At 47.7% G+C, this 25390-nt stretch overlaps 1 protein-coding gene across 1 annotated transcript in view; it reads right to left on the reverse strand.

Moving 5' to 3' along the window:
• The window catches only part of SIM2 (SIM bHLH transcription factor 2), a 51451-nt gene that overhangs the window by 18751 nt on the left and 7310 nt on the right, over nt 1–25390 (reverse strand). Inside the window, exons 2-6 of the mRNA XM_075543367.1 lie at nt 23962–24044; nt 21063–21152; nt 12910–13018; nt 11338–11423; nt 3578–3777 (exon numbers count right to left, since the gene is read on the reverse strand). Of these exons, the coding sequence (XP_075399482.1) occupies nt 3578–3777; nt 11338–11423; nt 12910–13018; nt 21063–21152; nt 23962–24044 (568 nt within the window). The remainder of the gene's footprint in view (nt 1–3577; nt 3778–11337; nt 11424–12909; nt 13019–21062; nt 21153–23961; nt 24045–25390) is intronic.

The raw sequence follows: 25390 nt of genomic DNA on the forward strand, positions 1-25390 counted from the left end.
AGCCCTGCGCCCATGCTCCTGCGCCACTACTCTTCTTTATTTATAATAGGCCACCAGCACATTGGTTTCCCACTCCGGCTCGTTGAAGACAAGCGGCTCTCAACATCCAAGACGGCATCCTCATTAGCCTTTGGATCACTGCACCCCTAGGTGAAAATTGTATGTAGCCGTGGTATCGTTTCCCAGGCCTTGGGCAACCCGGCTGGGAAGCACGCCTTTGGGGAAGGTGGCCCAAACATCTCGGTGACAGATATTTAAGCACAGATAAAAGAGGTGGCTGGGGCGAGAGCCCAAAGCAGCGAGGCTTTGGGGAGAAGTGGGCGTTGAGGGGTGAGGGGACAGACACAGGCCGGCTCTGGGGGCCCTGCCAGCCAGGATATGAAATGTTAGCTGCAAATTGAACGAAGAAACCTGACCTCACTTTCATTCGTTAACCCGCTTCCCTTCTGGTTGAGTCCTGCTCGGCCGTTGGGTCGTAAATCTCCAAGAGCCTCGAAATGAGAATGGCGCATGGCTTGGCGGACACCTTCCCATAGTGCTTCTCTAGGGGACGCCCTCCCCCGCCCCCCAGGATGGGCCTTTGCAGAATCCAGAGCCCCATTAGGGATTTACCCAAGAGCCACCTAGCACGTGCGGGCCCCACCAGAGCCGAACTCTGTGTGGCAGGAAAATTGAGACCCGTGTCTGGCTTCCCAAAAGAAAAGCAGGCATCGCAAGGGTCCTGGGATGAAAGAGGCTTCCCAGACCATGTGGGGACATATCGTTACAGAGCAATCGCCCCAAACGTGTAAATGAGTCAGAAACACGTGTATCGGGTTTCTCATCAAAGCGCATGCTGGCTTTCAGGAACGAAAGGGAGAGGGCAGTGTTCGGCAGGATGCCCTCCTGGTTGTTTCCAAACATCCAGGGTCTGAAGACCTGTTAGACAGGGGTTTGCCAAAGCCCAGGCAGAGCTGGGTTCCCCCGTCCTGAGCAGAAGCACCAGCTACAGTTTCAAAGTGAGCCATTGCGAAACCCCAATGAAACCAAATTTCGGGTGAAGCCGAGTTCAGTTGTGTCTGGGATTGTGCTGAGAGGGGTGCCCGCCGGGCCCTCCCACCTAGGCCCACCCGTCTAGTCCCCGTGACTTGGGGATGGTGGGCATGAGGCCAAGCCCTCACAGTCACCCTGGGTGGGGCAGGCACAGCTCTGCCCTCACCCTCCCTGCCTGGCTACTCTGCCCTGCTCCCAGGGCTCCCTCAGCCCACCCCTCTGCTCCCCTGTCCTAATACCTTTCAAACCATTTGAGCTACAAGACACCAATGGCTGCCTTGACTGAAGAATTCTCCAGAACACTCGTGGCCCCTTTAGGCACCTCCTGTAAACAAATGGAGTTCACAAGAAGCCTCACAGGGCTTTGCTGGAAACCTGGCATTTAGAAGACATGCCACAGGGTCTTTCCGGGACGGGAAATTGTCTTCAAGCGCACCGCCTTGCATTTCTACACCCTTCTAGAACGTCAGCATGAGCCCCCGAGAGAAGCGCACCAGCTGCAGCCCCATCCTCTGACTGGCACCTCAAGGTGGAGGAGTCCCCCAGGGTGCTCAAGACAAGCCCAGGTCTGAGGCACCCCTGCAGGCAGCAGGCTCCCTTCAGAGCTGACTTCATCTCTTACCCCCAACTCTCAAAGCTGCATTGCCAGAGAATCTCCTAAGGGCCGAAAACACCTCTTCAGTGGAGAGTCCCTTCCGGCCTCCTCGAGAGAACTCTGGGGACTTCAGCGGGAGTTCTCTTAGAACAGTCAGAGAAAAAACAGGACCCCAAACAAAGGAAAGACTAGTAGAATCCTTCCTGATTTCTTAAATAATGAACATGGACAGCCAGCGTTTCTTTCCCTCTACGTTTAGAAGGGGCTCCTGAGTTAGGAAAGAGCTCTGGTGGAGCTGTGTGCCAAGGAGCCGCCTGATCATCATCTTGTCTTTGAGTGCTTCGGAGGTGAAAGCAGAGTGAACCCCATCAGTTTGTGTCTTCACCCCCCACAAATAGCCGGGCAGGTTTTTCTCCACTCCTGAATCTAGGATAACAAATCCTGGCACCAGCACAAGCAGAAAAGCAAATTCACATGTACTCTCCTCTGAGAAAGGGGCCCTGGTGGTGCTGTCAGATAAGTATTGAGTTGCTAACCACAAGACTGGCGGTTCAAACCCACCGGCCGCTCCTTGGGAGAAAGGTGAGTCTGTCTGCTTCGGTAAAGATTTACAGGCTCAGAGAAACCCCAGAGAGGGTCGCTAGGGGTCAGAATGACTTGATGGTCGTGGGTTTGGGGTGCCTGTTAGTTGTTGTTTTCTTCTGAGACGCTCTGCCAAACATACCAGAAGAGAGGCGGAGGGCCTCAGAACTGTCGCTCAGATGTGGACAGCCAAGGAATCTGAGGAAGGAGGGAGCTAAGGGACTCACCTGGCAGGTTCACGAGGCTTATCGCCCCATCTATTCCCAGGTCTCGCCTTTACGGACAGCCCTGGTGGCGCTGTGAATGAGAACGGGCTGGACAGCAGTGAGTGTGTCGGGGTGGGCTGGCCGTGTTGGCGTAGGAGTAGGGGCTGTGCAGGGCAGGGCCGTCATTTGATAGAAAAGGTACCTGATCGACCAGAGCCCTCCAGAGTCCTGCAGCTGGCCAGGGAGGAAGTGAGAATCTGGGCTTCCAACTGCATAAGGGACAAGACTGGTGAGCCGGCTTACCCCAAGGCCGGGCACATCCGTGGAATCATCTTCTGCCGTCTCAATCTCTCTCCTCAGTCAGACTGGCTGACTGGAGGCCATTGATAAGTAGGAGAGGAAAGGACAGAGGGAGCAGCAGTTTTGTGGCCACCTGGACTTCACCCTGGCAGTCAGCTTGGGGGTGCCCTCCCGGGCCAGAAGCAGACATGACACTGCTGAGTTTGTGGGCAGGACTCTCCACCCCAACTGCACAGAATCCACATATATATGTTAAAAGAGTCCCTGGGTGGAGTCAGAAGTTAAAGCACTTGACTATTAGCCAAAAGGTTGGTAGTTCAAACCCTCACAGAGGCATCTGGGAAGACGAGTTTGGTCACCTGCTTCTGGATGGTCATACAACCTTGAAACTCCCATGGGGCACGGTTCCACTCTGGACACACAGGGGCGCCATGGGTCAGAATCGCCCGGAGTGCAACTGACCCCTGCAACCAAGATCAGCTGCTACGGGTCGACTCTGACTCCTGGCGAGCCCAGCTGTGTCCCGGCAGGACTGTGCCCCACGGGGTTTTCAGAAGCAGATCACCAGGCCTTTCTCTCCAGGCTCCTCTGAGGGGACTCAAACCTCCAACCTGTGCCCGAGCAGCCAATATGTTAGCTGTATGCATCACCCAGGAACCCCATAAGTTCCCGGAGTAATCAGACTGATGTTCATGTTTCTGATTCATGGTTTGTCTTCGCTAAATTCCTTTCCAGTCGACATTCCCAGCACCACTTTTCTCAGGTTAGAGTTTGGCTGAGTATGGTAGCTCTCCGGAGCCAATTTCCACCACCATCGGGACTGCCCAGAACTGCACAGCACAGCAGCAGGTGCCAGACTCACCTGGAATCCAGGAATATCAGCTTCAGGTCGAGGCTGGCCCTGAACATGAACATGTTACTGTGTAGTTTGATCTCCGTGATGGCGCTTGGTGGCAGCGACTGGCCCACAGCCACTAGCCCCACAATCTGGTAACATGAGTCGTACAGGGACATGTCCAACAGATACTGCCTGATCTTCAAATAGCCACTGCAGTGGATGACCTGGGAAAGAGAGGGTAGGGTCAGTTGCTAAAGGCCCAGGGGAAGGCTGGTGCCCTTTCCTCCTGGCTCCGGGTCTGCTCATTTACAGGAATGTGATGGAATCGTCCCCCAGCACAGCTTCTCCAAGCTGGGCTAGCCAACGTTCTGATGGATGCCTGAGTCGCTACTCAGAAGGAAAGAAGCTGTGCTTCTTAGAGAACACTAGCATAAGAGAATATAAGGCTTGTCTCATCCAGCGGACTGGGTTCAGGCTTCTGGACAAGATGGCAGCTTCGTGGGACACACCCTGCTGCCCTTCTACAGCCAAAAATAAGTGAAACAGATATACCATGCAATCCTGAAACCCTGCGCAGAAACCAGTGGTTCTCAACCTTCCTCATGCCGCGACCCTTTCATACAGTTCCTCATGTGGTGGTGACCCCCAACCATAACATTATTTTCATTGCTTCTTCATAACTGTAATTTTGCTACTGTTATGAGTTGTCATGTAAATATCTTATAGGCAGGATATATTTTCATGGCTACAAATTGAACATAATAAAAGCATAGTGATTCATCCCCAAAACAATATGTAATCCTATACTGTGAAATATTTATTTCTAATGACAAATAAATGAAATTTTGTCTTGCAGCATGGTGTAGCATGGGTAACAGTCTTCACGCCGGGTACTCAGAGGTGGGCCTATCTGCATGTGAGTGGAGACGGATAGAGGAGCGATGTCTTGATTCCTAAGATCATCAGAAATATGTGTTTCCTGATGGTCTTTGGTGACCCCTGTGAAAGGGTTGTTCGACGCCCAGGTTAAGAACCACTGGCATAAACAGAGGATAAGGAACCAGATCAAACACTAATTGGAAGAAGAAACTGACTGAAAGGGTGAACAAGAAAAGACAGAGCCCGGGGGCCTTACCGGAAGGCCCCACATAGCACAGCCACCTTGAGACAGAGATGGCAGCAAGCCTAGGTGAGGATCATAGAAGACAATTTCCCAACAAGACACAGAGTAACCATATAGACATGCCCAGAGTGAAACAGGTCGCAGTAGTGGCTGCAGCCAATGGGGGAAGCCCAGGCACCCTAGATGGGTGACCAGAGAAGTATACTTCCCACCTCCGCCCACCCCCATCCTGGCGATTAGCAGCCCAATCTCCCTCATCCCTATCGTCCCAGCCACTGGAGACCAAGGTATGAGCTTCCCAACCCACTTTCCCCCTCACTTAACTCCACCTGCCACTCTACTCCCCCCACTGTGCCAGATGCTACACGTCCCCTCACCTGAGGACTCCATTGAGTAGCAGCTGGCAGCAAGCCACCCTGTCACAGTATTGGACAGTCACCGTGTCCTTTCCACCTGCTGGCTCACCCATCCTTCCTGCCTGCCAATCCAGCTAAGCTCCCTCTCTCTCCAGAAGCATCACCCCACACACATCAGCCTGCTATTGCCTCCCACCCACCATTTGCCTCTCTCTTTTCCTCCACCACTAAGGGAAAGTAAGTACACCACCATGAACATAGGTGCCTGCCACATGCACACACACACACACACAGTGCAAACCATGTGCACACGCACCCCCACCATGAACCACTCCCGATTAGACAGGAAGTGATGACTACACCCACCACACCTGCCACTCCACCCACACGGTGAGCTACACTTTGCCTGATCATGCACCACTGGACTGGACTGATGATGGATAGTGACCCACACCCAACCCTCTGTAAGGCATCCTGAAAAACCAGAAAACAGAAACCTGCACTCACACACCCACCCGCTAAGCTACCCACCCAGAGATAGGTGGCAGTGGCTCCAGTGCAGCCAGCCTCGTGACCGGAGTAGAATGCCATTAAAAGAGAACATAGCACTATTTCAAAGAAAAAGAAAACCTAACAAAAAATCAGAACACAGCAGACAGATACAACTAATGAAAAAATATATAATAACACCTTAATGCCTCAGAATCAACAGATTTAGACAAGCAGGGCAAGATGGCTCCTGCAAGTGAAGAAAGTAAAAACACAAGAAATCTCTCTGAGAAAAATTGGTAATGGGACTAGCTGATACAGAATTCAAAAGACTTATATAGAGAGATCAAGATATCAAGAAAGAGATCAAGGAAAACACAAAAAAAATTCTAGAAGAATCCAAGAAAATAATACAAGGGCAGAATGACAAAATAGACAATGAGAAATCATATACAAAACAACAGCTAAGAAATCCAGAAAGTCAGCACTAAAATTTCAGATAGATAATTCATTATGAGGACAAAGGAGGAGAATTGAATCAATGGAAGTCAGGATCATGAAAATAGAGTATAATCCCTTGTGCCAATGTGTTAGAGCAGTGGTTCTCAACCTGTGGGTCGTGACCCTTTTGGGGGTGTCGAACAACTCTTTCACAGGGGTTGCCCAGTTCATAACAGTAGCAAAATGACAGTTATGAAGTAGCAACAAAAATAATTTCATGGTTGGGGGGTCACCACAACATAAAGAGCTGTGTTAAAGAGCCGCAGCATGAGAAAGGTTGAGAACCGCTGTGTTAGAGGAACAAACAAACAGAAAGAATTCAGAAAAATTAAGAAAGTAAGAGTTAGGTGGGACACCACCAAGAGGCATAATTTACACATGACTGGAATTCCAGGACAGTAGAAGAACAAACAAAAAAGGAAAGATTATATATATATATATATATATATATATATATATATATATATATATATATATATATATACTCTCATATATATTCTCTTCCTTAGTATCATGAAAGATGAGACTATATCCATCAGAAAAGCCCCATATAGAACACACACACCTGCCCCCCCAAAAAATAGAAAAAGAAAATCATCAATACATATCATAATCAGACTTTTCAAAATCAAAGACAAAGAATTCCAAAAGCAGCTCAGGGAAAGTTCAATATTTACAAATGGAAACCAGTAAGACTAAACTATGATTTCTTAGCAGAAACTATGCAAGCAAGAAGACAATGGAATGGCATATGTAAAATTCTATACAAAAGTGCCCACCCCAAATTATATATCCTTCAAAAATTTGTCCCTACACAAAAATGGATAATTAGACAACAGTAGTGAAGACTCATAATATCTCAATTTGAATGAAGGATGGGGCAATAAGAAAAAAATCCAGCAAGGAAACAGAAGCTCTAAACAACACAGTCAATCAGCTTGACCTTATAGACATACATGCACAACACTCCACCCAACAACGGCATAACACACACTCTTTTTCAGTGCACACAGATCACTCTCTAGAATCTAACATATACTCAGCCACAAAGAAAGCACCAGTCACCCTTAACCCTAATCCTAAGTCTTACACCAACCCTAATCCTACCCAACCCTAACCCTAACCATAAAAGTAAAATAATAATAAAATTTTAAAAGAAAGCATCAATTAATTAAAAACAGTGAAATAATACAAAGCATCTTCTCAGATCACATGTTATAAAACTGGAAAGCAATAACCAAAAGAGCAAGGGGGAAATTAAAAGCATAGGAATTGAATGTCACACTGCTTCAAAGGTAATAGAAGAAATTGAAAACTAGCCACAATTAAATAAGGCTGAAAACACAACACACCCAAGCCTTTGAAACACACAAAAAGGCAGTGCTCAGAAGTCAATTTATTGCAAGAAATGTGTACTTTAAAAAGGAAGAAAGTTCATTAGTTAGAGGAGAAATACAAATGAAAAAGATGAGATACACTCTCACACTGATACTCTTAATAGAAATTTGAAAGCCTAGAAAGTAATAAATGCTACAAAGATGTGGAGAGATTAGAATGCTAATATACTGCTGAATTGTACAGCCAGGACATCTCCTTAAACAAATACAGACAGAAGTACTTTCTGATCTTGCAATCTCTCTACTTGGTATGTGCCCTAAAGACATAAAGAACAAAAAACTAATAGATATATGCATACCCATGTTTATTGCAATTTCTATAATAACAGAAAGATGGAAACAATTTTAAAAACTCCATCTAAATGTAAAAAAAAAAAACTCCATCTGTGGAGGAATGGCTAATCAAACTCTGGTACATACGCAGGGGAACGACTGGGCTTTCCATCCCTGCAAATAGTTACAGTCTTGGAAACCCACAGGTGGGTGCTATGAGTCAGCCCTGACTCGATGGCTGTGGGTTTGGGTTTTTGCTTGGCACTTACATACAATGGAATACTATGCATCCTTAAAATACAATGTTGAGTCTCTCACACACCTCACAGCATGGATAAAATGGGAAGACATTAGGCTCATCAAAGGCAATCTCATGAAGATCGCTATTTCATGACACCATTATTATAAAGGGAAAGAAGTGGAAAGGTGTCTCACACCAAAAGAAAAGACTGAAGTCTTTTCAATGATGAGGCCAGTGGAGGGGGGAGCAGGGGTGAGGAAAGAAGGAAGGTATGGGTGGGAAAATGAGAAAACAGAAGAAAGAACATATACAGGGGGTTAACTGGGATACTGTCACTACCCTGATGCAGTGGAGTATGCAACTATATATCGTATGATTTTCTTCTATGTGTCATATGTCACAGATGAAAGGGGGAAATAATACTGCATTACTTTTAAAATTCCAATGTCAAAGGTCACAGCCTTCAAAACTTTCCAGATTCCTTACCCATCAGTTCTAAACACTGAGTGGTTATAAAAGGAGGAAAAGTGAAATTGAAACAGATTTAAATTCTTTTGTGACACACACACAAGCTAGTTTCAAACAAACAAACAAAAGGGAAGAAAGAGCCCAAATCAACACGTTAACCCTATACCTCCAACAAACAGAAACAGAGAAGCAAGATGATCCCATCATCACAGAACAAAGGAAATAATGATGATTGGGTCAAAAATAAAGGACAGAAAACAGAAAAACTATAGAAAGATTCCATAAGACATCGGTTCTTTGAAAAAATTAGTAAAACTGGCAAACTCTTGACCGATCAGCAAAGAAAAGAAAGAGAAGGTGCAAATAACACAATTTTTAAAAATTAAATGGGTAATGTCACAACAGAAGAATTATACTTCAGTAAATTTCTAAATCTAGAAGTAATGGATATATTTCTGGAAACACACTCCCTACCTAAACTAACTTAGATAGAGGTCGAATATTTTAACAGACTCATAGCAAAATAAGAAATTGAACAGGCTTTAAAAAAAAACAAAACCAGCAACAACAACAACCAAAAAGAAAACAAAAAATCAGCTCTGGGCCCATATGGCTTCACTGGAGAATTCTGCCAGGCAAGAAAGAGCTGACAGCAATACTGCTACTCCAGAATATACATAAGGATGGAAAATCCCCAGCTTGATTCTATGAAGGTAATATAATCCTGAGAACAAAGTCAGGCAAGGACACCAGTGAAAAAATAAAATTATAGACTAACATCTCTCATGAATATAGATTTAAAAAATCCTCAACAATACCGTAGCCAATAAAATTTAAGACAATATGAGCAAGTGGGACTCCAACACCTGGTGCAACATTAGGAAGGCAATCAGTGTAGTCCACCACCACACACATTTTAAAACAGGAAAAGAACAGCATCTCACTCGGTGAGAAAAATAATCTGATAAGATCTAGCACCCTTACCTGATAAAATCTCTCAGCAAAATCGGAATAGAGAGAAAGCCTTCAAGGTAATGAAGGACATATGGACAAAACCAACAGCTGACGCGATCCTCACTGTAGAGAGACTGAAGCATGTCCTTGATGATGGGCACCAGACAAGTCCTGGTTGCTTAATGGGTTACATGTTGGGTTGCTAACTAAAAGGTCAGCAGTTTGAACCCACCAGCTGCTGCTTGGGAGGAAGCCAAAGCTGTTTCCTCATGTAAAGATGCCTTCTTTCCTGCCCTATAGAGTTGCTATGAGTCAGAATCAACTCAATAACAATAGGTTTGCTACACAAAACCAAGTCAACACTATTCTCAACAGAGACTGATACCGTCCTACTTGATAAAGGGAACCACAAAGCGATGCCCTTTATCACCAATCTTTTTCAAACGTATACTGGAAGTCCGAGCCATAGCAATAAGGCAAGAAAATGAACTAAAAGGCATCCAAGTTGATAAGGAGGGTGGGGGAGGGAGGGGAAAAAAAGAGGAGCTGATACCAAAGGCTTAAACAGAAAGAAAATATTTTGAAAATTATGGCAACATATGTACAAATGTGCTTGATACAATCGATGTATGGATTGTTATTGAGCTGTAAGAGTCCCCAATACAATGATTTATTAAAAATTAAAAAAAAGAACTTGAAGGAAAAAAATACTAAACAACTACAATGAATTTGATTTTTAAAACTAAAAAAAAAGAAGAAACAAAACTATCATCATTTGCAGATACTATGATCTTATACATAGAAAATCTCAGGAACTCGAGAGGAAAGCTACTGGACCAAAGTGAAGCATTAGCAAAGAAATGGGGTACAAGATCAACATAAATAAATTAATCAGAGTCCTTTATAACTGGCAGCTGACTATGCACAGGCACCTCCACAAATTAAAAACTAACATTCTCTAAAGGAGTACTGGTGCCATAATGGGTTATGTGTTTTGCTGCAAACAACAAGGTCAGCAATTCGAAACCACCAGCTGCTTCACAGGAGAAAACGAGGCTTTCTGCTCCTGGCTTTCTACTCCCGTAAAGAGTTACGACTGTCTCAGAAATTCACAGGGCAGCTCTACTCTGTCGCCATGGGTTGCAATCAACCTGATGGCAGTGAGAGTGTTTTGTTAGTTAATTTTCAGTGGATTTATGCATTATTAAGTCATTTCCAAGTTGTGATTTGATAGTACAGCAAAGGCATTTCTGGTGGTTAACCGTTTCTCCCAGAATATGTGCTTCAGTAACTATAATACTGTCTAATCTTCCAGTTGGAACAGAGCTTCTGTCTGATGACATTTATATCCCTTGACACTGTAGCACACCATTAAATTAGGAATTCTTATAATAGAATGAAAAAAGTCTATCTTCTTCAATAATTTAATTTTTTATTTCATTTTTATTAGAAGACTTTAGCCCCTTGTGATACGTAAGAAGCCAGAGTAGCCATACAGACACGCTTTTAAAAGCCCCATAAGGAGAGAGTGCGCCATATTCCAAATATCAAAGAGAAACTTTTACACAGACTTAAGCCGCACTATAGTAGCATTTGTCCAAGTTTCAGTCAGGAGAATCCTGATAGGGTCCTGAGCTCCACAGCATCGGAGCTGGAGAGCTAAAACTTTAGCCTGACATTCTCTTGTTAGCCAGGATCCCTCAATGTATTCACGGTCTCTAGAGCTGGAACACATCTTAAAGTCTTCACAGTCAGCTCACCCATTTTATGGATCAGGAAGCTAAGGACAAGAGAGGCGATATGTTTTGCTTAACATTAGACAAGAGGTGAGCGATGCCACTGTGTTATTTGCTGAGAATATTTCAGGTCCCTGGATCTTGCTTTCTGTAGATGTTCTTGAGTATGAAGTAAATTATCAACCCTGGGGTGCCCAGAGCCACCGCTGTCCCTCCACCCCCCTGTCCCAGCCCCACTGCTCCTACCTTGTATCCGCTGCACGTCAGGCCCGCGTTTCTCTTTGCCAAGACACACTTCATTCGCAGGAAGAACGACCGCTCTATCTCATACTCTGAAAGCGGGAGGGAAGGCAGATGGGCAAAGTGTCCCAGGATGCTCCACACCCCCATCAGCCCTTAGCATTTGGTACCCCTCGAAGCCAGACACACATCCTAACGATGACAAAAAGATTTCCCATGCACAAAGGGAACTGGTCTACCTGCTCCCTAAGTAAGTCTCTGGGCATCTCCTCACTGCGTGAGTTACGCTGTGGTCCTGAACGCAGCAGATTGAGGCTTCGACGCACTACTGGGGCAGTGTCTTCCCTGGTGGTGCAACCTGTGCAGCTGGGGGCCACTGGACAAACAGTCGGCAGGTCCAAGCACCTCAGAAGAGAGACTAGGAGATCTGCTTCCCAAGGTCACCTCCACAGTATGGCGTCCTACTCTGCGCCCTGTGGGCTCCCTGCGAGTTAGCGACGAGACAGCAGCTGGGCGTGTGCTGTCTTGACGGTCTGAAGAGCTTGACTGGAGTTGCATGGCAGGGAGATTCATTTGGAAAGTTAATTATGTAATTGATTCATTAATTCCCAGAATCATTAAGCAGTCAGAAATCTTCTCGTCTGCCCAGGGCCTTCGCCCAGAAAAGTTGCTCTGTACTAGGATCTGGACTGGGAGAGCCTGACTTGGGTTAGGTGGCTTCCGTGTGGCCCAAATGAATGGGAATGAGGAACTCTGGAGCACAGCTGGAGACAAGGTCAGGGTTGTGTGGCAGTGGGCTCCATGTAGCGCCACGTGCCCATGGCCCCCTTCTGCTCTAGTCCCAGAAAAAGTTATCCAAAACACGAACACAAATTGGAATGGGGTTATAAATGAACTTCTTCATTAACTTTTGAAATAACAAGCCCCACCGGCAGGTCTCCTGGCTCCTGACATTTTGAAGTAGTGGCATTTTTCAATATTCACAACCATTGAAATGTGAAACATCATGGGACATAAAACTCTCTGAAATGTCTGTGGTTGGCAACACCACGGGCCCTAGTAATACTCATACGGTTTCTTGTCTGTGACCACAACCCAAAGAGATGCTAAATGTGAGCTGGAGACGAACGATGCACACTTCCTGAGTTACATGCTAGGCTGCCAGCCACCAGGTTGGCAGTTCAAAACCAGCAGCCACACTGTTCGAGAAAGATGAGGAAACCTTAAAAGGTTTATAGCCTTAGGAACCCACAGGGGCAGCTCTACCCTGTCCTGTAGGGTCACTATGAGTCAGGGTCGACTCGAGGGCAGTGGGTTTAGTGCTCGGTTCTGCAGCCCTCGAGGCTCAGACCTGCTGTCTCTGGAACCCTAAGCCAAGAGTCGATGGAGGAAGCACCTGACACAGGGTCAGCACGTGATCGAGGCTCCATGAATGTGGGTGTAAAGGGCAGAGGGATACAAGAAAACCACCACTTGGGGGAGCGGGTACTCAAAGTGCCCCAGGCAAGCAGGAGCCGAAAGGCCCCGGGCCGTATCTAGAACCCTGGCTGCTCTGTACCCGTGGAGGAAAGGAAATACCTTGGAGGAGGTGATGGTGTAGAGGCTGGTGGGCGGCGAGGACGGCTGTCATCTCATCGTGGTCGGAAGGATGGATGTACTCATAAATACTGTTGCCCGTGAGTTCCACCTATCACAGGAAAGAAGAGTCAGAAATGTCACCACTCTCTCCAAAGCTGTCATGGGGGGAGGACAAGGTGTGTGTCACACATACACACACACACACACACACACACACACACACACACATGCACGGGGCGTTGATCTCTACTTAGAACCCAGGGTGGGGCAAAAAGGTGGCAGCTCTCAACTGCAAGGCAAAAAGGTGGGAGCTTGGACCCACTCAGAGGTGCCTTGGCCAACAGCCTGGTGGCCTGAGCCTGGAGAGCTCCACGGACAGACCCTGCTCCACACACAGGGGCTGCTGTGAGTGGGAGTTCGCTCACAGCCTGATGGCCACACAGCCCAGACCCTCACAAATGCAGGCCACTCTGCTTGGCTCTGCGCTCCCCACATTCTCAGCAGGCCAGAGAGCTGGGACCTGAGCTGAGAACCGACATGGTCCAACCGAGTGAATCGGGCAGCAGAAAATATGAGAGGTGTGTCCTAGCAGTGCCTGACTCTAGAGGCCTGGACAATGTTCCTCACAAAGCAAGAAGCTATTCTGGGGGATTCGCCCGCGGAGACCTCAGCCACCATGCCACACCGTGCGTGCCTGGGAGAGCCCTGCCCACGAGGGCCCTGCATGGGTGGGACTGTGGTGGCTCTCATGCGTGAGGAAGAACCCACCTTGACAATAGTCCTTTCTCTGCCACTCTCCCTGTGCTCCTCAGGCCCTTGGGGCTGTCCTCCCCATTGCCAAAAATGTGTCTCTGGCCTTCCTAATCCAAGACAACTGTGCAGGATTTATGGCCTCCACCCATGGGCATGGCTGGACACGGCTTGACCTGTGTGAGGAACTTGGGCCCACAAAGCCACTTAATGCCAGGGCATTTTCCTGGACTGCTACCCCACATGCGGACGACACCGTTTCCACTACCGCTGACTCACAGAGGGGGAGGACACGGCCTCCCAGGAAAGAGTGCATCCAGGAAAACAGGAACGTGAAGATCTTGTGGAAGGCCCTGGAGCCCCAAATCCTAAGCTGGAGAACGTTGTGGATTTCTCTACCAAGGGCTTTGAGGGCCAGGAGAGGGGCGAGCGCCGATTCTTAAGACCTGAGGCCTCTCCCATTTAGATGGACAATGGGCACAGAGTGTTCTAGAAATACCACTGTCAGAGTGGCCTGCTGAGCAGTGGCCTATTTTTAGAGATACGCTAGCTGGGGGTGATTGGCGAGGACAGGGAGTCGGAGTGTCCACTGCTTCTCTGGGGAGCCGGAGAGGGATTGAGTCCTCCAGCACGGGCACCTGGAACTCTGGATGGAGAGAAATTCAAAGCCCATGCAAACCTACGCATGGGTGGCATAAGGGGGTCCCTGGCATGCAAGCACGGGACTACTAACCGGAAGGTTGGCTGCTGGAGCCCACCCAGAGGTACCCGGGAACACACACCAGGTAGTCTGCTCCCAAAAGACTCCGGCCATGAACACTTGGGAAAGCACAGTTCTAGTCTGTACCCACGCACCAACGTGAGCCAGAGCAGCCAGCTGGCACTGCCATGGGTTTGGGTTTTGTTTGTTTGTTTGGTCAAAGGACCTGGACTAGGTCTGCAGAACTGTGCAGGATGCGAGAGGGTGGCTGTAGGAAGGTTGTGGGGCTCGACGGCCCTGTGTCACACTGAGGCTTCACTGGGTGGACGCGCTGAGGCTCACCTCCCTGAGTCAGTGTGGAAACATGGGGAGCAGCCCTGTGGACGGCCACCTGAGCAGGCCACCTTACCCAGCAGGACACTCCCAGCTAGGTGCTTTCATGGAAACCGTCTCCCGGGCGCCCTGGGTCTAAAGCAGCAAGGCCACGGGCGCTTTCCTTGACACCAAGAGACCACGACGCAATGAGACCACTGCTCCGCACTGCTGTTGTGAGGGGCTGCGGAGTGAGTCCCCACCCAGAGCGATCCTAAGGACGTCAGAAAGGAAACTCCTGGGGCCTTCCCCAGGCGCACAGCTGCTGTGGAGTTTGGGGCCCGTTGCTGCTGCCCTTGTGTCCATCCATCTCTTCGAGATTCTCCTTCTTTCTCTGCTGCCCATCATGTCCTCTTCCTCTGGGGTAGAGCTGCCCCTTTGTGCAGATGGGTGCACCTGTTGCCTATACATTCCAAATACACTACGTTTTTTGAGGGTTTTTTGTTTGTTTTGTTTTGTAACTAGATTTCACTGTTCTATTTTCTATGCTATTCACAAATCATTTCTTTCCTGAAATTATGCAAACCAAAAATCTTATTACAAAAGCCCTACCTTCCACCCACTTCACACCAGTTTCCTAAACCTGGCACTCTCAAATCACTTAGCTGAAAATGGGCAGGTGTAAAAAAGAAAATTATTGCATTTATAAAGAAGTAAAAAAAAAACTAAACTAAGCATCCCTTTCCCCAAACTATTACTCTGGGTCTTTTTTGTTGTTTTTAAATCTAAGGCGGCCTCCTTTTGCCTGAGAGCAGCTTCTGGGGTTCACTGCAGAGCTCCGTCCAAGTGAGAGAGCTGGAGATGAATAAATTGTGGGTTATTTTGCTGCTGTCATTTTTAAGTTGTAATGTCAACCTCTCACGTTAAAAGTGTGTCTGTGTGTGTGTTTCTGTGTGTGTCTGTGCATGTATGCGTCTGCGCGCGCGTGTGTGATCCTTTTTTTGCCTCGTTTTCGTGGATTGGTCCCATCACCTCCTCTCTGCCAATGTTTTCGGCTCACAAGACTGTTTTGGTTTTCGTTCCATCCCGTTCCAGAACAAAGGGATGGGCACCTTTCTCGAGAGACGTCTTCACATATTCGCCCAAAGACTGGCACCTGTGCTCAGAAGGAAGGATTGGATGCGAGTTCTGATCCCAAAGTAGCTTCTTCTTTTCGTTTTCAAGGTTGCCATTCTCATCACATGAATTGGGGTGGGGACGGTGGGGGCGGGGGCAGAAGAGTAAGAAAGTCTCATCAATGAAAAGGCTTGGATGTCTTAAACCTTGTTGAATCGATGATACAACGGACGTGGATAAAACGCAGGCTGCCAGGGGAGGAAAGCAAGTCTTCAAATAACCCAAGTGGCCCAAGATCCAATTGTGGCATGGTACCATGGTGCTGGGCTTGATGCAGAATGCAGTTGGATAGGGCGGTTCCTGTCTCTGTCTCTCCAGCTGTGTGTTTGCACCCTGAGATTGCTGAGGCTGCCTCCCGCCAAAAGCGGGAAAAGAGGGAAAAATCATGCCTGGTGGTCGCTAGGACGCTCACCAGCTCCCATACATCAACCTTATTCAAACAGACCTGGATGTGATATGTGAGAATTCGCAAAACCCCTGCTACCAACCAAATGAATGCCTTGCCTCCTAAGAGCATTTTTATGTTTTGCCGAATCACTTGTCTTCCCGCCAAGAAAACGGCATATGATAAACACAGCACTCAAAGGATCCATTCTGCACGTACGTGTAACATGTACTCTGCTTGGCTTCGGGGTGTTTTGCCGAGTGCCGTGAATTATTCATTTAAAAATCAGATGGTTTGGCATTCAAGTGATGTCAGCAAACACAAAACGTCCTGCCCTTCCTCTTGAACAGTGAAAGGCCCGGTCTTTGGCGTCCAGAGAATGCCAAGGCTCTTTCTACCACTGTGCTTCTGACAGCAATCTCAATGGAATGTTCTTTATGTAGCGCATAAAAAGTTGCTTTTCACATATCTATAGTTATGTTTAGATGTATATGAGTTGCCTAGATGCGGTATCATGTATGCAGCTTTGTTATTAAAAGGTGAATCACATGGGTCTTCTACATGTTTGAGGAGATACAGAGCAGATCGATGGGGTTTGCATCTTCTTCAATATAACTAGATGAATGGCATCAACCAGTAATGAAGACAAAGGAAGGAAACCATTTTTTAACATATATGGATAGTGTTTCCCCTACTCTATCCCTTCCAGATAGATATTCATTATATATATGTCAGTGTATCTACATCTCTGTATACTGCGGTTGTGTGTCAGGCTGCTAACCATCAGGTCAGCAGTTCAAAACCACCAGTCACCCGGTGGGACAAAGGCCAGGGCTCTCTACTCCCACAGTGGTACAGTCTTGGAAACTCAGAGGCAGTTCTACCTTGTCCTATAAGGCCTCTATGAGTCAAAATTGGCTTTACGGCAGTGAGTCTTGGGTTGGCTTATTTGTGTTTTGTTTATATGAATATATGTATATGTACATATATACATACAGATGGGTAGATAGATAGATAAATAGATAGGTAGAATATGCACGTGTATATATACTTCAATTTGAACATTGAATTTTCAAATCAAAAGCTTGGCCCTATTTCCAAATACTTTCACCCTTGGCTGAGGGAGGACATGCATTTCGTACCTAACTCTGCCAAATTCTTCATTTCATTTTATATTATCGGTACCAAAGTTTGACAATGAGGATTACCATATACTAATTCAAAAGTGAAATGAAATGAATAAATACTACCATGTGAAGTAGATTGCTGATTCTCTCACTTGTTTTTTAAAAAATGTTTAATAAAAGGTTTTCAATTGAGGTATGCTTATAACACATAGGGAATCATTTTCACGCCCTCCAATAGATCATCCAGAGGTTATTTGGATAGCCCAGAGCAAATAAACACTTTGCTGTGATTTATCCACGGTTCTGGCAAACCTGGAAGCTTATGCCCCCAGGAGCCTCTGACAGAATTAAGCCCTGAATTAACAGGAGAGCCTGTGGTTCTGTAATGAGATAATGTCACTGAGGACAAGAGAAAGTTCTGTGCATGGTGTGAATTCATTATTTATCAGGAAACCTGCTGAAAAAAATTATGACCTCTGACAGTTAAAAGAAATCTTTAAGCCTATTTTAATAAAGTGTTCTAATTAGAAATAGTTGCCTGCCCCCTCTCCTTTTTTGGGGGGTGGGGGCTAATAAAAATTAATCTAAAAAGTGAAAAAAAATGTTTGAAAGAAAAGCTGGATATGTGACAACTTTTCAATACTTTATTATTTAAGTCAAGGAGACAGAAACAAATACATATCGTGTTCCTGCCTAGATTTCCTTCTGCTGCGCTCATCATGGAGAGGAGGAAGATTTGAGGGCAAAGCTTGTTGCTCTTATTTAAACAACTCACCTCAGAACACTGCTCCCAGACTGACAGGAGGGAGGCTGGAGACTGCTTTGCACTGTTTCTGGGGCTGCAGACTGAGGCCAAGGCAGTCCCACCAAGAAACAAGAACAACCCTCGCTCTGTACAGTCCCGCGGTTTGACGGATCTCTCTTGTAATCGACTGTACTGGGGCCACTGAGTTCTCTCTACAACTCTTAGACAGTGACAGCATGGAACTAGTCCTGTGACATCGCGGTAGCAGACTTTCTTTCTGCATTCTACCTGAGGAAGAAACCCAATGCATTTCCTTATGATGTGGGAGCACCAGGTATGTTTGCCACACTTTAGGTAGTTTGGCCATTCTTAACTTAGTGTTCATTGACAAGGAATTCTGTTTTGCACACAAACCAAACGCCAAACTCATTGCCATGAAGTCGATTCCAACTCACAGTGACTCTACAGGATAGAGCAGAACCGCCCCTGTGGGTTCCCAGGACTGCAGCTCTGTATGGGAGTAGAAAGCCCTGCCTTTCTCCTGAAATGCTGCTGGTGGCTTCGAACTGCCGACCTTGTGGCTAGCAGTCCGACTTGTAGCCACTCAAAAGAGAGAATTCATTGGGAGAGAGCGCTGTAAGCTGGAAGAGAGAGATGACTGGCCAGCTCGCTGAGTGGACGCGATAGTCTGGGTTGTGCGTAGGCTTTATGCTTCACTAAAACAAACCCCAGAGCCCCAAATGCACGGCCGTACAACTGATTTTGCTGCATAATGACCTTAGAGGGCAGATGAGAACTGCCTTTTTGGGCTTCCAAGACTGTAAATCTTTAGATGAGCGAAGGCCTCATCTTTCTCCTGCAAAGCAGCTGATGGTTTTGAACCGTTAACCTTTCAGTTAGCAACCCAACACATGACCCACTATGCTATCAGGACTTCTCGTGATATAAAGGACACTCCAAATGACCAAACAGTTTGTGGGCTTTTTTTTTAAACCATAATCTTGAAAGATAGGCAGAGTGCGCATTTTTTCCTCCTTTAAATTATAGTTCATGAAGGGTAAATACCTAATCTATCATATAATAAAAACTACATAACTGAACACATTTTTTTCTGCTTACCGGCTAGGAAGCGTAGATCTAACCTTAATATTCAATTAGGGTGACTTTACCTATTTTCAAACATTTTTACTTACACTTAAAAATGTACAACATGCTTGTGATGTATTAGTGCAGGATTACCAACTATTATATAACTTAAGGTTGAAAAGGGTAAGTAAACTGATCAAAGTCACTGGGCCACAGATCAGATCAGAAGTAGGAATCAGGCTGGGAAAACTACCAAACCCCCAACCACACCCATCCCAACTCCCGAAGACCCCATTGGGTTTCCAAGGCTGTCCATCTTCACAGAAGTGGGCTGCCACACCTTTCTCCCTAATGGCTGCTGGTTTCAAATGCCCTACTGTTAGATTAGCAGCCAGGCTCCGACCCACTGTGCCACCACGGCTCTGTGGAACAACCAGGGCCCTAAACACTTCGATATTCTAAGGAGAGGAAAATGGAAATTTAAGCCATGATAATGTGTTTGATCGAGCATTATAACCTGGAATGCATGCATATTCCCAGTAGTATCTCCCATTTTACAAGCATACTAATCTCACCTGGTAGCTACATCTAAGAACCAAGTAGTAAGTAAACTTTGTTTGGGAGACCTGGTTAGATACAAGAAGGGAAAAACAAGTCAGGGGGTGGGAGGGGGGGATAATTTTGATGTGTAATTTACTTTAAGGGTTTTCATAAGAACTGTAAGCATACAACCTCATTTGGACCTAGGAAGAGAAGTTTGTCCATGCATGGCAAGTTTTTAAAACGTTTTGGCAGAAATAAATAAAAGGACTATATACAAGTTTCCAAATTTGGTCATTTCTGTTCTCCAAGTGAGAAAATCCAAGCCACATGAATTGGCATGTTTTCCTTGGCTTAGCCACGTCAGGGTAGGGGAGAGATACTGATTACTCATCAATCTCACGGGAGCTCCTTTTTATCTACAATCAATCCTCACGTGTCTTCGGTTGTGCTGGGAAAAGGCACTCTGATGTGCACAGTTCACAATCTAAAGGAGTAACCCCCATCTGTATGAAAATAGTGCCTTTACAAGCCTGGTCTAAGTCAGAGGCAGGAGTGGAAGCGGTCAGTCAGACACTCCTCTTCCCAACACACCTCGGGCCCAGAGAGCAGCCAAATGGCCCACCAAACCCCGGACAGGCGGGCTGGGGTTAGACAAAGCTGAAACGACCTCTGTCCTCCAAGGGCTAAGGGATCCTCTTTTCTAAAGACTTCCAGGAAAAATAAAAATCAGGAATACTTAAATATTCTCAAGGAACCAGGACCTTGCTGTGCGAAACAGTAGTAAACTTGAGTTTTATGAGTTTCTATCACAAGCATATAAAATGCTTTACTGAAACAACCACTGAGCTGGAAAAACTCAGGAAAAATTACCATGAATTCCACGTGAACACTCATAAATCTAGCCCCCCCCTTCTTTTCTCTGCGTAAAGCCCATGTCCTACATCAGACAATATAGCAACTCACAATACCCCGTGCAGGTCAGCAAGCAAGGGCGGCAAAGGGCCCTTTGTGAAACGGTCTGAGCTGCAGATAGCATTACTGGGTAAGCAACAAAGCCGGGTTATCAGACACAATCTGAGGCCAAGGCTGGCTGCTGTAAAGGTACACTGGTCATTAACCTCAAAGGAAAGAGAAAGTAAAAAGTAACACAAAGAAGAAAAGTCCAGCAGGATGCCCTAAGAACATGATTTTGCAAGGTTGGATTATGCTTCCGCTCACAAGCAGCCTCAGCCTGACGTCTGCAGGCAGACTCAGTTTCAAAGTGGGTCAGGCGGTCAAGATCTGCATACACTGAATGTAACCTTGTACGTAAAACTAGGCAATACCTACCTGGGACAAGCCTAAGTGCACCGAAGCTGTTTCTGATATGTACATGATTTTGCCATCAGATGCTACCACAAAAACAAATCCATCCAAGGTCTGTAAAAGAGAAAGATGCAGGGTAAGATCAGTTCTTCCGAGCGGAAGTTCATCTTTGCATGGGTTCTGGGGGGGGTGGGGAGGGGAGGGGGGGAAGGATACACAAAGAGTGGCTACCAACACTTTTTTGTTAAATGCAGAAGCAGAGCCCCAAAGGAGGGCTATAGTTTAGGTCCCAGGCCAGGTTCTCAAAAGCTTTTAAAGAGTTTAAAAACAATCTCATACCCACCACACACACACACACACACACACACACACACACACACACACACCACACATACACAGTCTTGCAAAACATTAGAGAATTCCTATCATGCTCAGTTTAAATGCAGTAGCTTTGTTTAGCGTTATTTTAGCACTTAACACAAATCCGGAGTTCTATGGTACTTAGGGGAAAATCTACCACTATATAGACCATTTTATGTCATAATTGGCAGTCGTTGATACCACTAGGACATGTTTTATTTGCCACAATTTTCTAGTTACCCCTAAGTACCATTTGAATGATAAATTCCATTCCTCAGAAATATCACTCCCCAGAAAGTAAAACAAAATTCTCAGCTATTTTAGCAGACTATGTCTACCAAATTAATTGCTTAGGATTTTCAAGCAATCAAATAATCTTCATAAAATCCTGGGAGAAAAAGATGCATGTCTGAAAAAGTAAACCTGCCAAACAGTATTCGGATTTTTGCCCTAGCTGGCAAGCCCTCCAAAAAAATTATAGTAGGTAATTAAAACAAATAAAAAGGAAATGATTATATTTATGTGTGGCAGGGATAAAAATATGAAATTACATATGAAAAACAAAACGGCATTTTATTTACCCATTCATATTTTAGACCCAGAACCAAAGAAAAGCAATAAAGTTGGGGAAGACGGGTATAACCCACAATGTTGCCCCATAAAAAAATTCCAGATTAATTTCTGGCCACAAATTCTATTTTTACAGCATGTAATTGAAACCAGATTACGTTTGGTTTTTCTATACTCCCCTTTTATGTGGGGGAAGGGGGCTTAAAAAAAAGAATGTAGTAGTAGTGAAATTAGAAAGATAGTTTTACATTCTTTTGAAAACTAAACTATTTTTACGGTCCCCTGGGCTGAAATCTGCATCTCGAGTCCATTCAAGTTTCTAACTCAGCTAAAAAGAGGAAAGCCATTCCCAACCAAACCGTTGGCATTTCAGAACTCTACGCTGCACAGCCTCCACCAACTCCCACATCCTTTACGGAGACCCATTTCATGGAAATGACATTTGACAAGCAGCCATCTCTAGAACGAAGAGGGGGAACATACTAATAAGGAAACGCTCAAAGTTGCCAGCAGTCGCTTAAAAAGTCATATCCTTCATGAAAAAGGCTGGGCATGCCTTCCCCGCGTCGCCGGCCGGGGTAATCCCAGCCAAGGGCCCCGGCGGCCGCCGCCACTCCGGAATTAATTAAAGAGGCGGACGGCGGGGAAGGGCCGTTGTTGACTTGGCTCGCCGGGTTTTCACGGGCGTCCTCCGGCACTTAGTCGTCCTCGATATTAGTGTCACTTATAATATGGAGGAGGATGAAATCACGCAAAATACTGCTCGCGCTCGGGGGCTGGAAGCGGGAGGCGCGCGGGCCGCGCTCCAAGAGCGCCCTTCCCCGCCGGCCGGCCGCCGCGCCCGGTTGTAAAACATCCCCGATCTCCGCGCGCCGGGCGCATGCTCGCTCACAATCAATCACACCGCGGCCCGGGGGTGGGGTGGGCAGCGTTATTAAAATATCTCCTTTTGCAAAATGTGAAGCCGATGGCTGATCGCTGACCCAAGTCACGACGTGGCCCAGCCCACTGTTTGGCTTTTCTCTGCAAAGAAAACACGAAACAGAGCGAGGGAATGCAGACCAGCCCTCGGAAGGCAGATTTTGGATGGCAGAGACAAATGAGGGGAGGGGGTTATGAATCGGGTCGTTGATGCGCTTCTGTAAAGGGCGTTTGAAAGATTCTGGGACCTGAGGCCGTGCGGCCTCCACCTATCGCCAGCCGCCGCCCTGGCAGCGGCAGGTCTCCAGCCCCGGAGCCAGCCGGAACCGCAGAGCCCGGCGGCCAGGCCACCCTCCTCCGCGCGCGGCCGCGGGGCCCACGGAGCGGGCCGGCCCAGGGGCGCTGAGCGGCTGCCCGCTCGAGCCACTGCCACTCCGGAGGCCACGCCGTGCTGCGGGGCATATTTGGGGTGGAACCTGGCCGCCCACCACTTGCTGTGCGACTTTGGCAAGTTGCTTGACCTTTCTGTGCCCAAATTCCAGGCTCTGGGGAGCGGGGAGGGGGTAATGGCTTTACACATTGAACCTCACTGCAGATGGGGTGGTGAAGCGCAATAATACAACACGGTTTCGTCGCCCAGAGGCAAACGCAGTCAATGCCGACGGTTATTTTTCTAATCTCCCCCCGTCCTGCAGTGTCTAGTGGGACGAGCGCTCTGAAAATGGGTGCAGAGCAAAGGGCCTGGGGAAGGGTTGGGTGGCGCGCTGGGCGCCCAGTGGATCCATTGGTAGGTAACGTGGGAGGTCGGGGGCCCAGATGGGTGGTCAGCCCACGTTCAATCCTCATCTCCACTCCAGCTTCCCAGGCGCTGGGCCACACGCACCCCGCTGTGCCGACAGCGCCGCCCGCCCCAGCTGCCAGCAGCTTCAGCGCGGCCTAGAGACCTGTCCCGCCCGCGCTTTCAGGGGGAGGCTACCCGAAGCCCCCCCCCCCGCCACAACCCCCCCCCCCGTCCCCACCACCGCAGGGTCAGCACGGACCGCGACGCTCCTCGTGGGCACAGCGGCTCTACCTGTAGCAAGTGCGATCCCAGCTCTTTGGCCATGCCGTCCAGGGGCCCGGCGCGGTTCGGCTGTCCCCACGCGTCTCCCAAACCTGGACAGGGGAATAAAGCAAACGAGTGAGCGACAGCGCCCTGGCGAGGCTCTGGGCACTGGGCACCCTGTGCCTGCTGCGCCGGCCTGGCCCCAAGAGCCTCCCAGCCGCCGGTCCCGCAGAACTCTGGACGCCGCCCCCCAGGGCCCCCAAAGAAGAGGGCGGGCGGCGAAACGAAGGGTCTGGGCGCGCACCCAGCGTGCCAGGCTCGCCCGCATCCTCCGCGTTCTGAAATTGCTGTTTAATTTCAAACACCACAAAGTAAAATCTGCTTTCAAACCCGCCATCCTCTAGCCAAACTGGGGTATCGATTTGACCCGTAAATATTCCCCTAAAGGCAGTCCCTCCCTCTTCAAGCCATCTGCAACTCTCGTTTCCTCTAAGAAGTTCCCTCTCCACCCCACCCCTCCAGGGACACCTCCACCTCTCCCCTCTTCTAGGAGACAACAGTCCCTGAATGGCATTGCCCCAGATTTGCAAGTCCATTTCCTCCCTCACGAATTTGTGTGTTCCTGTGAATGTGTGTGTGTGTGTGTGTGTGTGTGTGTGTGTGATCTTCAGACAATTCATCGGGTTTCCTTCCTAAGTCCTGGAAGACTCCGCGTGGCGCGACCCCTTCAGCCTCACAGATCCGGCTGTGGGAAGGCTTTTCTGGGAGCTTCACACACACACACTCAAAGCGTGCACGCCAAGCTGGGCCCCGTCTGAGAGAGTGGGCTCCCGGGCATCATCTCAACAGCCACTGGGAGGGTGTGTGACCGCCAGCCCCTCTGCTTCACAACTGATCTGCTGCTCATTGCCTCCAAGGAGCCCTGGTGGCGCCATGGATGACGAATGGAGCTACTAATCTCAAGGTCAGCAGTTCTAAACCAACATCCACTCCTTGGCAGAAAGACAAGGCTTTCTACTCCCATAAAGAATTACAGTTTCCAAACCCATCGGGGCAGCTCTATCCTGTCCTGCCGAGCAGTTATGAGCTGGAATGACTCATTGACTATGAGTTTCCGGGACCCCTGTTTTCACTGTCTCTTGCCCCTTCCCACCACCTCTCCCAGACTGGCAGTGTCACAGAGAGTACACCTGCCAGCACAAGGCAACCCTGCCCAGCACCTGCATTCCTAGCCCTGAGCCCTGGGCACTCAGTGGTGAGGACACCAGAGACCTGGCAGGAAAGCGGGTGAGGTGACAATTCTAAGTGTGAGCTGGAAGACATCGGGTAGCTCCCTATCCTTTAGCTGGAGGCCTGGGCTGCAGACCCTTCATTTAGAACCCGCTCCCCAGGCGCTGCCAAGATCTGGCAACGTGTGAAAGTCTTTTGTGTCTGCCTGTGCCCCACTCTCTCCCTC

The sequence above is a fragment of the Tenrec ecaudatus genome, chromosome 2 (genome assembly GCF_050624435.1).
Source record: "Tenrec ecaudatus isolate mTenEca1 chromosome 2, mTenEca1.hap1, whole genome shotgun sequence".
NCBI lineage: Eukaryota > Metazoa > Chordata > Mammalia > Afrosoricida > Tenrecidae > Tenrec > Tenrec ecaudatus.